The sequence below is a fragment of the Uloborus diversus genome, chromosome 10 (assembly GCF_026930045.1).
Source record: "Uloborus diversus isolate 005 chromosome 10, Udiv.v.3.1, whole genome shotgun sequence".
Lineage (NCBI taxonomy): Eukaryota > Metazoa > Arthropoda > Arachnida > Araneae > Uloboridae > Uloborus > Uloborus diversus.
Window position 1 is genome coordinate 79,488,021 of NC_072740.1, and position 14,962 is coordinate 79,502,982.

The following is a 14,962-nucleotide window of genomic DNA, read 5'->3' on the forward strand; positions in this document are numbered from 1 at the left end:
TGGATCTCTCCTGAAGCATTAAAGGGTGCCTTGTAAAAGGAGCGCCTAGGGTGGCCACTAATGCTTCCCCTTAAGCTCCTACAGACCCTAAACTATGAACACATAGTGTAGCAAAAAAAAGAAAAAATACTGATAAAATACATTCGCAAGGCGGATACAGGGGGAGACAATAAACAATTGCGACTTCCCTGAGAGTCAAGTTTAATATATGTATAACGAACTAACTTTTTTGTAGTTCCCCCCTTAACAGCAGTTTTTTCTGGAGAAAATTGAAATAACTAATGCGCTGCCCGATTACAGATCAGGTAAGAGGGCAATTCCCGTATCTCAGGTAGCAAATTAAAGTTTGAGCCAAAAGAAGGCCATTATCTCCTTGACGAGACTCAAGACAGCTTAAAATTGCGTTTTTTAAACTTAATCTCGGAAAATATCTCTCGTTGAACCTCAATCTTAAGTCTCTTACAAACCCTTTCTGCCTTAACTTGACCAAATATGGCCTAAAATAGATGTTTTTGCGATTTCTAGCAGTTTACAGTCCCCCATGTCTCAAGTCCCTAAAGATGGCTTCTAAGTGTATTCTGTCTTCAAACCCCGACTCTTCTCCTCGTGACATTAAAGATGGTTTAGAGGAATTTTTAGGACTTAAATTTCAAAAATTTTGCGTAGGAAGGCCCTAAAACCATTTTCTTTTACCATAACTACCAAAGATAATCTGAACTAGAGTCGTTAGAGAGGTCCTACATCATTTTCTCTCACCTAACGTCTTCCAAAACAGACTAAAATTGCGTTTCTCAAACATCATTTTCAAAGAATTTTCGAGAAAGTGTGCCTGGATCCCCTCTTTCTATCAACGTAATCACGGAAAGCTTAAATTTTCGTTTTCAGACGGACAGAACCTCCCGCGTTATCAAATAATGCCTAAAGTTAGCTTTTGGGACTTCAATTTCTAAAAATTTCAGGAGAAGAACCGAATGGCTTATGTAACTTTAATCGAAGTTAGGGGATCCCTCTAACGTCGCCAAATAATGTGTTTCTAAAACTACTGCTGTACTACAGCGCCAAAAGAATTTCCGGAGAAAAGCCGCTAGTTCTCCTACCGTTGCCAAAGACATCCTAAATTTGCGTCATAGACTTTAATTTGGACAACTTTTGATAAAAGATGAGCTTATCTCCTTCTCTCTCGTAACATCAACAAAAATATCCCAAAATTGCGTGCTTAAAACTTCAGTTTCGGAAAAATTTCTGGGAGAACTGCGATACTTCCTAAGCTAAGGTCCTAAAAAATAGCCTCAAATTGATTTCAACTTTAATAGAATTTCATAATGAAACCCCAACATTACTTTCCCTTAAAAGTTTCAAAAAAGGTTCCTACAACTGCAATTTTTTTTAAGTCAAGTTAAGTTTGAACATTTCTCCTTGGACCTTGAGTAACCTTGACACTCTTCTCCTCACAACCTAACACAACCAAAAATTAATTATTTTTTTCCTACGATAATTTCGAAAATTTTCTGGAGTATCCCAGCCCCCTCCCCCAACTCTCCCGATGACACACTAAAATACGTTCTTACGACTAGTACTTCTTGGTTTCTATAACTTTTTTCAAAGATATAAAGTGTACCCAAAGACTAATATTTTCTATAAAACGCTTTTACTTTTTATAAATTCATTTTTCTGTTTTTTTTTTTTTTTAAATTAGAGCTTGATACTGAAATAAGAAGGAAGATGGTCAGACGTTAAGTATTAGTCAAAACGCTTTAGAGGGGCGGCATTGCACACGGGCAACCAACATCCTAGGATCGGCCCTGAGTCGGAAATAAATTGCAATCAAATCAAGTTTTTAATGCTAGGAAAAATTGAAAAGTTTTGCAACAAATTTAGAAATAACCATCCTAAAAAGGAAAAATAATGAATGCAATAATTATTTTAACAATTGATAACATGCAATTCCATAGTCGTGCTTTTTAAATCACCCATACATAGTTAGATCGTTTTTACACTTTTTTTTCCTAAGTGCTGCTTTGATTCTAAACTAATATCAGTAAAATTATAACTATACGCAGCGTAATTTTGTTTATCCATTAAGTTTTTGTTTTTTGACAAACTGCTCTTTTTAAGCTATCTACGATCTAGCGTAATTTTGAGAAAACTAAATTTGGCGATTCCGGAACATAGTGGATATATGATCAAACCGAAAATTAATAGTTCAGATGGAATGAGAATGTGATTAGAAAAAAAATTAGTATTGTCGTACAAATTTAATTAATTAAAGTATTTTTTCAAAGAATCTTTTTTTTTAAATGCTTCTCATTTTATTTATTCTGAAATAAACAGGAAAATATGCACCGAAAATCCATTTGAAAACCATTTTATTTATTTATTTTTTCAAAAATTTACTGTAAAGGTTATTTTCACTAGCAATGTCTTCATAAATAGCTGTGGCTAACTACACAACATTTTCTCCTTCATTGAAATCCTAAGTTAAAATATTCCAAAGAATTTTCTTTTGTGATATTTTCTGCACAAGAATTTTAGTCATTTTCTAGAAAAATTTATAAAACATTGGCAAGAAAAACTGAAATGCTGAAATTAGTTTCAAAAATATACATCAATTTAAAACGGCACAAAATAAATTATAAAAGATTAATAGAGAATAAAACAAAATATCTTTCATTGAATCTTTTTTTAAGGATATTGGGCTGCAACTTTCACTATGGCTTCAAAGCGCGGTGTATACCTCTAAAAAACCTACCTTTTGAAGCCACGATAAATGGCTTCAAAACGCGGTGAGTGGTTAGAGACCGACGTATTGAAGCCAGTGGATTCGAAACGCAGCGAACTTCTCTACTGGCTTCATTAAGCGGTGAACGTCTCTAAAATACCGACGTTATTGAAGCCAACGTTGGGAAGCCAAAAATTGGCTTCGAAACGCGGTGAACTCAATTCTATATATATATATATATATCCAATTAACTTTGAATAACTTAAACATAAAGACATCAGAAAAACAATATAACATAAAGAAATGTTTTTGAACTACTAGTAAAAACAACTTTTTTGAAAAGACTTGATTGTTATTAGCACTGAAGATGCACAAGTGTGAATGTACATTTTTTTTTCTGTCAAAAAATAAGCATTCATACCTGAAAACATTCAATGCATTCATCCATTATATCTTTATCAATCTGAAAAGCATCACTTAGATGCATCCAAGTTACTTCCTGGAATTGAAAATAGTCACCAAATCAGGTACAATACATTCAATACCTCTTGCTTATTTTGCAGAGAGCATCACAGAATATGAAATGCAGAATTTTTCTTAGGAAGGCTCATTTAGTCTACATGATCTTGAAAAATAAGCCTAGCATAACCTGGATCTCCACTTAGTGGCATCGCACAGAATGGACATGCAGAATGAAAACCATTGGTTCCATGAGGAATTGGAACAGAAGCCCAGTACCTTTTGGAAATAAAGATAGAAAATATGTAGCGTAAATAAAAATCAAGTAAGAAAATATAGAATTTACAATTTAGTAAAAGCCATAGAGCCAAAATTAATAATTTACTGCTAATGTGATGAAAATGGTTAGAGTTAAAAAGAGGAAATCCAAAAATTTGTTTAAAAAAACATCACCAATGCATCAAAAATGCTCCCAGAAAGGATATCCAAAAATTAAAGGATTGACTAATTTTAAAGGTGCAGTTAAAAATTCCCCACTGCATAGTAATGGTCATTTAAACATTTGGGAAGATGTTAATATACAGTACAGTAGGGTGGTTCACAGAACCAAATGTAAAGTATTTTTGTTGCTCTAGAAATCAGAACACCCCCTACTTTTTTTACATTAACCCATCCTAATCTATTGCCGAAATTTCAAACTCTTCCTTACATTAAAAGTGCTCATTGATGCGATAGTTGTCAAGTTTTGCTAAGTTTTGAGTTTTTATCAAGTTGTGCTAGACATTTTAAACTAAAACCAAATCATTTAAACACATTAAGAGCCAGTAATTATAAGAACTGGGCAGAAATGGGATGTTTGGATATACACCATTTTCGATTTTGCTCAAATTTTAATGGTCCATTCTTTTAAAGATTTTAGAAGACAGGTATTTTTTCTTTCCTCCAAAAAAAATTTTGGAGACCTGTAAAAATTCCCAAAGTGGAGCCCGACGTGAAGGTTTCTCCAAATTTAGTACCTAAATTGAAATATATTGTAAATTTTGTGGCTGATCTCCAGTGGACCCTGGCAGGGATGGCTAAACTGTGCCGAAGAAAGTGAAAATGTGTCATGTTTGAGCAGGGTCGGATTTAGAGGAGGGCAGGTGGGGCTACTGCCTTTGGGCCTCCACAACAAAGGGGCCCCCACAAAAAAATTTTTACAAAATATCCTAACTTTCACGGGGCGAAAATATCGGATATATACATATATATCAAAATATTCGAATGTATATCAAAGTATCGGATATTTTCGAAAATATGATGATTTTTTTGAACCCTGATTAGGGGCCTCCACACTTCCAAATCCGGTCCTGTGTTTGAGGCCTCTTGGTTCCATGCACTGAAGCTCCACCATGGTTTTTTCTACGTAATTGGCGTAATAATATATATAAATTATTCAATCCTTTATTAGTTGCATGACTCACACTCTGCGCCGCCAAACAATGGTGGTTTTTCTATCAAAAAATTTTAAAAAGTGCAATTTTTGCGAGCCTTTATCGCAGTGCACTGAGGGTCAGTGCAGAACTGGATACCTGTATTTCAAACTAGAGTATGTATATTATCCAACAAGTGAGAGAACCATGGGCAAATTCTTTTCAAGAACACTATACGTATATCAAAACAGTAAAATGAACTATTCAGTTTTCAGTTCAATCAACATACCCAGGTTTAAACTTTCCCCCAGGGTCTTCCAGATACTATTTCAAAAAACTAATATAATTAAACACTTACCATAAGAGAGTTATAGACTTGCTAGTAGACTGATTATGCTTACTCGCATATTTTATAACATTATAACTGGAAGCAAAGTGAAAAAAAAAGAAGGTTGTTATTGCGGTAAAAATGTAGGTTATTTGTAACTCTTTCGAATGTGTTTTAGGCATATTTTTAAATATTTTAATTAAGATAGCTTTTCTCGTTTGATAATTACTTATTTTCTACCATTTTTGACTGTACATTTTAGTGACAAAAATTATTTTCTCTGCACTAAACTACCATTTTAACAAACAATTTCAAAGTCATATTTTATTACTTATGATAAAAGCAATGTTATGACATTATAAAACGAGTACAATGCCTAACTGACTAGTGGGATGATAAAAAAATGCAAGACAAAGCATATAACTTGAGTATAAGTAACTGGATACGTCGCTCGTAACAATAAGTAACTCGTATGCAAGTTCCTCATCTTGAAATGTATTTTATGAGCCTAAAGATCCATTGCCCATAGTTCTGCCACTTGTTTGAAAACACATACATTAATTTGAAATGCAGGTATCCAGTTCTACACTAACCCTCAGTGCACTGAGATAAAGGCTTGTAAAAACTGTACTTTTTAGCATTTTTCAATAGAAAAACTGCCAATTTTAGGCAGCGCAGAGGGTGAGCCATGCAACTAATGAGGATATGGAACAATTTATATTTATTACTACACAAATAACATACAAAAACCATGATGGAGCCTCAGTGCATGGAACCAGGAGGCCTCAAACATGTCACATTTTCACTTTCTTTGGCACAGTTTAGCCACCCCTGCGAGGGTTCACTGAATGTCAGCTATAAAATTTACGATATATTTCATTTGAGACACTAAATATCATGTTGTAATCACAAAGATTACTTTTATTGATGCTCAATGTACAGAGAAATTAAAAAATGTCAATTTCAGAAAAACCCTAAGTCAGGACCAACTTTCGGAATTTTTGTGGGTCACAAAAAGTTTTTTTGGAAGAAAAGAAAAATATGTGTTTCCTAAAATCATTTGAAGCAACCACTGTAAAATTTTTAGCGAAATCAAAAATGGCATGTATCTGACCTGCCTGACTCTTATGAAAATTGGCTATTAAATATTTATTTACATACTTATAATTGTTTGGAAAATTAATTTACATTTATGCTTCTTTACAATTTTAGTTTGAGATACTTTTAACAACAGATTGTTTCGTTGGCTGGGTAGGTACCGCCGCTCGATTTGCTTCAACAACATGCAAACGAAACTGCTTATCGTTATGATCATTTGTAAAAATTTGGTTGAATTCCTGCATTAGCTGAACATCTCCTTCAGCTGTAACCTTTACCATTCTTACTTCTTTCACAAGTTTTCTACCCATCCTGTAATTGGTATTATCATTCCACTCAAGGGGGGGGGGGAGGAGGGAGTGTTAAAAATGAATAGCTAATATTCATACAAGAAAGAAGCTAAACTGTTCTTTCTGTTGCAAAATCTTCAAGATTAGCATTGTGTTTTTATAATTCTAATTGAATTGACCTTACTACATTTCCCAAAGCTTTGGTTTTTGTCATCCCTGCAATAATTTTGGCTTTTTCAGCAGCTAGAACTCAGCTGAAAACAAGGCCAAACCAACTAATTCATCTGAATGGTACCACAGGTGATTTTTTAAAACTTTCATTGCTGAATCTCCAATTTCCGGATTAACTATTTTATATTCTTTTTTATTTTATTCCATAAATCTAGGTCATTTCCAGGAGCTTTAGCAGCAAGTAGAGCTTCTATCTAGGCCTTGCTGTACAAAAAAGCCCTAAACTGAACCAAGTGTTGTATTAGTGTCTGTTCTCTCTTTGTTAAATGAAAAACCTCTTGTTGATCTTGAAATAAAAATATTTTGAAGTAATATAAGAGTTAACTAATAAAAGTTTAGAACTTAGTTTTAATATAAAGCACGCACAGTAGTGTCTGAGCAAAACACGAACATTATGAAATAAGAGGGGTGTTACCACAGATGGAAACATTATGAAAGAAAAAGCGAAGCAACTGTATTTAAAAATGCATTAAAATAACAACCTGATTGAACAGCAGCAATCATTATCTTCAATTTTTCTGTTACAAATATAACTATTGTTTCTACTGTGTAGTATGATTATAGTGCAGCGCTCTATTATTACTACATATTGTATGCAAAGTACTGGTTTATTTTATTGTCTTTCTCTCCCATTGATCATGTGCATCATAACAGTGTTTTATGTTGAACAATGCAGTGTTTTCAAAAATACAGTAAAAATTCTGCTCTTCACTTCAAAAACGATAATTTATAGTTGAGAAATGGTCTAAAACAGCTTGAGAGGAATTAAAAAATGTCTAAAATCTTTGAGTATTTTAATAAAAAATTCATATGCACACCCCTTTTTTTTTCTACAACACAAAATTTTGACTTCTACAAGGGGTCTTGGAACCGATCCCTCGCATAAGTCAAGAATCGACTGCGTGCATAATAGAGGTGAAAATTGGAGCTCCCTTCTGGTCAACTGAAGACATGTTAAATATTTCTGATGCTACAAATTAATACTTTAAAAATGATTTTACAAACTTTTTTTCCTCTTAAGTAAATTTTAAATTCATATAACAAATCATTTTCATTTGTGTGATTTCGTAAAATTGTATTGACAGAAGTACAGAGATATCAATAAAAAAAGATTGACACATAGATGACTGAAATTGTTAGCACACTTCGCACATCTGCTCGAAATCAACACAAGATTTGCAAATTTATTAAAGAACATTAGTTATTTTGCAAAAACCATATTTGTAATGTATTTTTCTAAAGTTTCTAACAGAAGTAAAAAAAAAAACTTTTCCAATAAATTTTGAAATTATTCAGTGTTAAAACATTTAAACATCAGAAAACTATGAAAATGGCTTGCTTAGAAAGTTGACTGCATTTAACAAATCAGTAGATTTTCATTAACTATCAGGTCATCAAGAAAGTGAGTTTCCCACAGCCCGTAAAAGAAAACGTAAGGCTTAGGAAAACAAAATATACACACATCGATATCTCAGCTATATTTTTGAATATAAGAACCAGGAGAACTAAAACTTGTAATACAGGGGCACAACTTTTTTAAGTACAGTATCACAGAAGTCTGCAGCCAGAACGGAGCGTACGAATCACAGCTGTTTGGACATCTTCATACGTAGGAAACTTATAAGTGTGCAAGTCGCTGGGAACATGTTGAGAATTATAGAACGGGTGAAAAAACACCATAAAGTAAAACTTCTGCAGCAGATTTTGTGTGGAATTTGCTGTTTGTGAGAAGACAACAGAATGTAGAATGGTTCGCTACATTCCAGCAACAGACAGACTCCTGTGATAGTGGACTACAAAAACTTATTTCACACTTACTATTCTTGTTGTGCCATTTTGGAGAGCAGTAAGACTTAAAACTGTGAAAATATCCAAATACTTTGAGCCAATAATTTTCCAAAAAAACAAGACACTATTTTTAAACTTTCTGATTATATATCTGTAAAATATTTTTTTTAGTAATCATCAAAAATTGTATTGTTTTCATCAAGAAATCAGTATATAGTAGAGGGACTATGGTAGAAAATATAGCCAGAAACTGCATTTTGTGATAAAATCATGAAACTTGGCATGCATGTAGACAATGTCCCTACAAACATTTTTAAAAGGGGAAACATTTCAAAATCCCTCCCCCCCAACTCCCTCCTGGTGGCCATTTTTGGTCAAAAATCCAAAACTACTTTCATTTTTTTATTTTTAGAAAAACACCCACTCTATCTTCTTTTGCGAGTTCTATTATGCTTACTAAAGTGTAAAAAGTCATCAAAATATTTCTTAACCTCCTAATTTTCATGATGATTTCAAAAATTTTGACTTTCTTAAACAAAACTTTGACTAACTAAAGTCTTTAACATTTCTGGAGGAGTTGTTTGAGAAATGTTTTTTTATGTGTTTTAAAGCACTATGTTAAAGAAAATCAACTCATTTATAGTAGAACCCAATAACCAGAACCCCAGAAATCCGATACATTAGAAAATTCGAACATACGCTTTAAAATTTACTGATAAAAACTGGTTACAAAACTAAGAATAAAACTAGAAATAAAACATCATAAATGAAGCTAGTAATTTTTTCAAAACCTGAAACAAACATTTGCATTGTTAGTTAAGAATAAATACAATACCTTGATTTGTTAAAACAAAATCAATTTTGATTATCGGCAAAAAAAAACTTTTTTTCGCAATTGTTTGGAAGTTTCCCTTATAGACTAAGAGCTGGCTACACAAAAAGAGTACTCATAAGATACATAAAAAATTTCTGTATGGAGAGAAAGTACATACATAGCCAAGCATTTATCGCTTGGTCTGCCAGGGTGGGTAAGGGACTGGGCGGGTTGGCGGGTGATCAAAGATCACCAATTTTCAGCAGGAAAACTGCAGTTTTTCTGAAGGAAAAGCCTCAAAACTTTAAAATATCTGCAGAATTCTTCAAAACTTCTGCAGATTTTGTAAGGAAAAACGCAGCACATTTGGCTGTTTCCGTTTAAATTTAGGCATTTTTGCGCAAAACAAATGTGGTACTAATCATTTGGGTTAGGTGGCATTTGGGAAAATAACATTCGATTTGGCAATATATTTTAATATTTACATGATTCAAAAATATTGAAATTTCAAACACTAAAAGCAATTTTCTGCGAAGTCCGAGTAAGTTCAATGTTACCATGGTTTCCAAAATAATTCCTTCGTTAATTATTGAAATTAAATGAAAAATAAGCTAATCTAAAGTAGTATATGTCAAAATAACTTCAAATTGTGAAAAACATCAAAATATTTGCAAGATGCAAAAGGATTGAAATTTCAAATGCGAGAAGCATTTTTCCGCAAAGTCCGAGTAAGTTCAATGTTGCCATGGTTTCCAAAATAATTCTTTCGTTAATTATTGAAATTAAACAAAAAATAAGCTAAGCTAAAGTAAGCACATGTCAAAATCACTTTGGATTGCAAAAAGCATCAAAATATTAACAAGATGCGAAAGGATTGAAACCTCAAACACGAAAGCAATTTTCGCGATAAATCATATCGAATATATATGTTCAGAAAATTGCACTGATGAAATATTTTTAAAAGAATTACAAGCACAATCCAAAGATTTTTGCAAAAACTCAAGCAATAAAGAAACTTTTCATACTTTTTCAAAGTTTTCAAGCACTTGAAAATGACCTCTTTTTTTCCCCCAAGAACTTTTCAAGGTATTTTATGGGCGTAGGAACCTTGTTTAACACTCGCTGCGGCAGGGTGTTTGGGTGTACAGTAACTTTTAACAGAATGAAAAACCTTTAAAATCTGATATTTAAGTAAAAACAATATAAAAGCGGACTAATCAGACCAAAATGTTAAAAAAGCGGTTTAAAACGGACTTTGGCGGGAAAAGCGGACCATTTGGGAGTCCTGTGATCGGTATGGGGGGGGGAGGGCGCATAGCACTCTCAAACTTAAGGGGGGGGGGGGTTGACTTTGAACTATAAAGGGAGCGACTGATTAAGCTATGAATTTTAGAAAAAAAATGCTGGAATGAATTTGGAGATGGCACATGGCTAATCTCTTTTGCGCATTGTAGTAATTGGGACACTTTAGCCAGAGGTTTCTCCCCCCCCCCCAATGACGCCTACCCCCAAATGTTGCAAAGCAACCCCCTTCCCCTTCCTCAAAAAAGAAAGAACCTCTAAAAGAGTGACTAAAAGCACATTAAAAAACCAGATTCAAAAATAAAAATAGTGCATTCTGTGTCATGACCCTCTACCCCTTTTCCCGTCTTCGCCGCCATGTTTGGGCACTAATGCTCTTTAACCATTATTATTGAAATAATGTTGTTAGGCATAAATGCCTGTTAATAACCAACAGTAAATAATCCTATCTCACCACCTCACAACACCAATAGTAAAAGAATGTTTTTTCTTACTTATAATGTATTATCAATCATTCTGCATGACTGGGGTAAAAGATTCTTATCAGCACTCATTCACATTGGTCGAATCGACCAAATGTTTGTTTCACTTTCGTCCACCTGTGGTGGGAGCTCCGTAGCGGATGACATCACATAGAAGCTTCTAGAAGGAATCTGATGGCACGTGTGCTTAACGATAGCAGTGATGAGTGTCCGTTCACGTGACTCGGATATGCTAATGACCTGGGGGGATATTTAAACTGCTCGCGGCTTATGTTCTCTCTCTTTGATCATCTCTCGTCGTTGTAGGCGGTCGCTCGATCGGTATTCGAACTTGCTTGTTTGTGCCGTTCGCCCTTTATTGGAAATGATGAGCTGGAGTTAGCTTATTTCCCAATGGGTTTACTTCATTGAAGTTTTTAGTCGATAGTCATGCAGTTTGCATTGCAGTATTAGTTATTTCATGCAAAAGTAGCATGTGGAGAGATTATGTTCTTAGTATTTATTTTTATCATTTACAGCGTGTTTTAACTATTTACATTATTGATTAAATAAACGTCATGAAAGTTAGAAATAGTTTGTTAGTCTTATTTCAGAGCTCACTCTGCTAGTATCAAAGGAAACATTGGGGAGATATTATTAGATTAGAAATTCTCCCCAACAAATGTGCTCGAATGTTTTTCAAGATGGCCGATCTCTACTACCTGTCTTAGTATTTAGAAACTTTAGGAAGGGGTAATCCCCTCAAAGTATGGTCCCCCCCCCCAAATTTTGCAACGCAACCCCCCCCCCCCTAAAATAAGAAAACCCTAGAAAAAATGAGAGTAAATCCACGTTCGAGAACCGCCATAAAACTTCTCAACTGCGTATTCTGTGTCATGAACACCCCTCCCTTCCCCCTCTTCACCGCCATTTTTGGGCCCTGATGCTTTTTAGCCATTATTATTGAAATAACATGCTCGAATGTTTTTCCAGATGGGAGATTGCTGATCCCTACTACGTGTCTTAATATTCAGAAACTTTAGGACTTGGTACTCCCCTCCCCCGAAAATGGTTCACTCCCCCTCCCCCCAAATTATACAGTGCATACCCCACCTTAAAATTTAAAAACTTTAGAAAAAGGAGATTAAAACCATGTTCGAAACTCACCATAAAACCATTCAGCTGATATATTCTGCAACATTACGAGATCTGACATAACTGTGGAATTGTATGGGAAACATACACACATATATACACACGTAGTCTGTTTTATATATATACATAATGACTAAAGAGCGTCAGTGCCCAAAAATGGCGATGAAGGGGGGGGGGGGATCATGGCGTAAAATATTTCAGCTGGATGGTTTTATGGCGATTTGCGAACATGGTTTTAGTCTCCTTTTTCTGAAGTATTTTAAATTTTAGGGGGGTATGCACTGCATAATTTAGGGGGGGGGGGTGAACGATTTTCTGGGAGGTTACCCCTTCCTAAAGTTTCCGAATAATAAGACATGTAATGGGGATCAGCCATCGCCCATCTTGAAAGACATTCGAGAATGTTATTTCAATAATAATGGCTAAAGAGCATTAGGGCCCAAAAACAGCGTCAAAGGCGGGGAAGGGTCATGATGCAGAATGCGCAGTTGAGAAGTTTCATGGCGGTTCTTAAGCATGGATTTACTCTCATTTCTCTAAGGTTTCCTCATTTTAGGGGGGGGGGGGGAGACGGGTTGCGCTGCAAAATTTGGGGGGAGGGGATTACCCCTTCTTAAAGTTTCTGAATACAAAGACATGTAGTAGAGATCAGTCATCGGCCATCTAGAAAACATTCGAGCACGTTATTTCAATGATAATGGTTAAAGAGCATTAGTGCCCAAAAGTCACCCACCAACTCTTCCGGGCCCTTACCCGCCCCGGCAGACCAAGTGATAAATGCTTGTCTATGTATGTACTTTCTCTCCATACAGAAATCTTTAATGTACCTTATGAGTACTTTTTTTGTGTAGCCAGCTCTTGGTCTCTTACATTCTGCAGTTTTGTAAGTCATATTTGCACTGGCAAATTGAGGGCGGGGGGAGGGGACGGATATTTCGTTCATAGAACTCCAAAGTTTATTATTAAACGCTTTAAAACAAATTTTAAGCTTTTTCTTATTAGACGATTTGAAGCATTTGTTACATGTTTTAAATGATATAAGAGGAATAAATCATTAACTACTGCAATAAGAAGTTTAGTGCTATGTTAATAAAGCTAACAATATTGTTATATTAATAAAAGTGTTATTTATTGAAATATATCTCACAATTACAAAAACTACAACCAAAACTAGAACAAATCTGAGTAAGTGATACATACAATAATTATACAGAAGGTAAATAAAACGTTTGAATTTACAAGTAATTTACACAGATGCATAGCATTTTCCATTGCTGTATTTACACATCGATGTTCAGATAAGTTCATTTTTGAAGCACCCACAAGCTATTTGAGAGCAGTTGTTTTTTACACTTGCAAGACGTAAATTCGCTTTAAGCACTTGAAATTGCGGGCAAACTCAAACAAACAAGAACGTGCTTCTCATCAATTACTGTAAACCCCAAAATCATGAATTTAAGTTCAGGCTAAATTTTTAGACATACTGCCCTATTGATATCTACCTTGCTTAATTAGCACTAAATAAGTTGCCTAAGGGCTTCAGCAGTGGGTGCTAAGTTAATCATTGATCTTTGTTTGCTGGTGGAAAAACATTTTCTAGCATCATTTACGGACGGAAGTTACAATAAGACGAGTAGCAAAGATTCGCTAAGATATTTTAAATTTTTTATCAGGTATGCAGGTATGCTTTTTTTTTGAGGTTGGGACAGGTATAAAAATGCACCAATCGGGATAGTTAGTCTTTTCATCTTTTCCACATCGTCACTTTTCCCGACCTGCAAAAAAAAGGTCGTGTCACACATTGAGAATGAGTGGAGCCCTCTTTGAGAGAATGCTTTTTGCTGACCGAATTTGTGAGCAAAATCTTGGACTAGTATTAGTCCAAAGTATTTTCCAGATACAAATTTAAGCCCAATCTTCTTTCTCCCCTTTTTGTACAGCTCATGGAAGTATGACAGCCTAAAATGACTGCGGGGGCCAACAGTTATGCATATACTTCTGTATCCTCTTTCTGCAGCATCCAAAACATGTACGAAGATCTTATAATCAGCTTTCTCTTGATTTGATGGAGCTAGAGGTGTCCTATTCAATGAAAATCACCGTCAAATCTTTAAGAGTAAAACAGGATGGTATAGGCAGTGCAATCATGAAAAACAATTCTGTCTTCGTATCTGCATTTCGGAGGAAACTGATCCAGTTCTCAGGAAGCAAACTATTTTCTCCAAAATGATATCTTTCTCCTATTCCTCTTATATGTCTTGCATCGGTATTCTGAATAGACTTCAGTTACTCCAACCAAAAATTTTTGGTCCTAGGTTGTTTTATGTGAATGATGAAAGAACTTTCATAGACAATGGCATCACAATGTATCTCTGCACTTATTCTAAAAAATTAGCATTCATCATTTTCATCTTCAGCAACCCTTCTCAAAACGTTTTCGTCTTCTCTCGAGAAGTCTTCATCAGTAGGAATACTTAATTCATTGAGCAGGAATGTTAATGACTAGACTTATTTCACTTTCAAAGAGCTCCATTTATTGAAATCGATGGAGGGTGAGGTTGATTTTCATGGAGGAGAAATTCATGCAAGTTTAAATGTAAGATATTGCAAATAATGAAAAGCTTTGAAAATGAATCTGCATCGAATTTTAATCTTTTCACTAAACAGAGTTATACCCCCCTCTCCTTTCACCACCGCATTGTTTTGCGTGTGAGCATGGTCCAATCTAATTACAGAAAACACGTTCATTGTCTTTTTTTACAAACATTCCTTCATCGAAGGCTTTGTGCACAGCTGGAAGGTTTGTGGGTTAAAGAAGATCTTTCATGAAAACTGTTAACTATAGTTTTAAAAAATAATGTGCATCGTTTAGTGTAGCGATAAAATGGGAAAAAAAACGCAGAAT

General features: G+C 34.7%; 1 protein-coding gene across 1 annotated transcript in view; it reads right to left on the reverse strand.

Moving 5' to 3' along the window:
- Nucleotides 1-1,666: 1,666 nt before the first annotated feature.
- LOC129230982 (protein pellino-like) overlaps nucleotides 1,667-14,962 on the reverse strand; it is a 60,041-nt gene continuing 46,745 nt past the window's right edge. Inside the window, exon 9 of the mRNA XM_054865224.1 lies at nucleotides 1,667-3,457. Coding sequence (XP_054721199.1) covers nucleotides 3,331-3,457 — 127 coding nt within the window. The 3' untranslated portion in view covers nucleotides 1,667-3,330. The remainder of the gene's footprint in view (nucleotides 3,458-14,962) is intronic.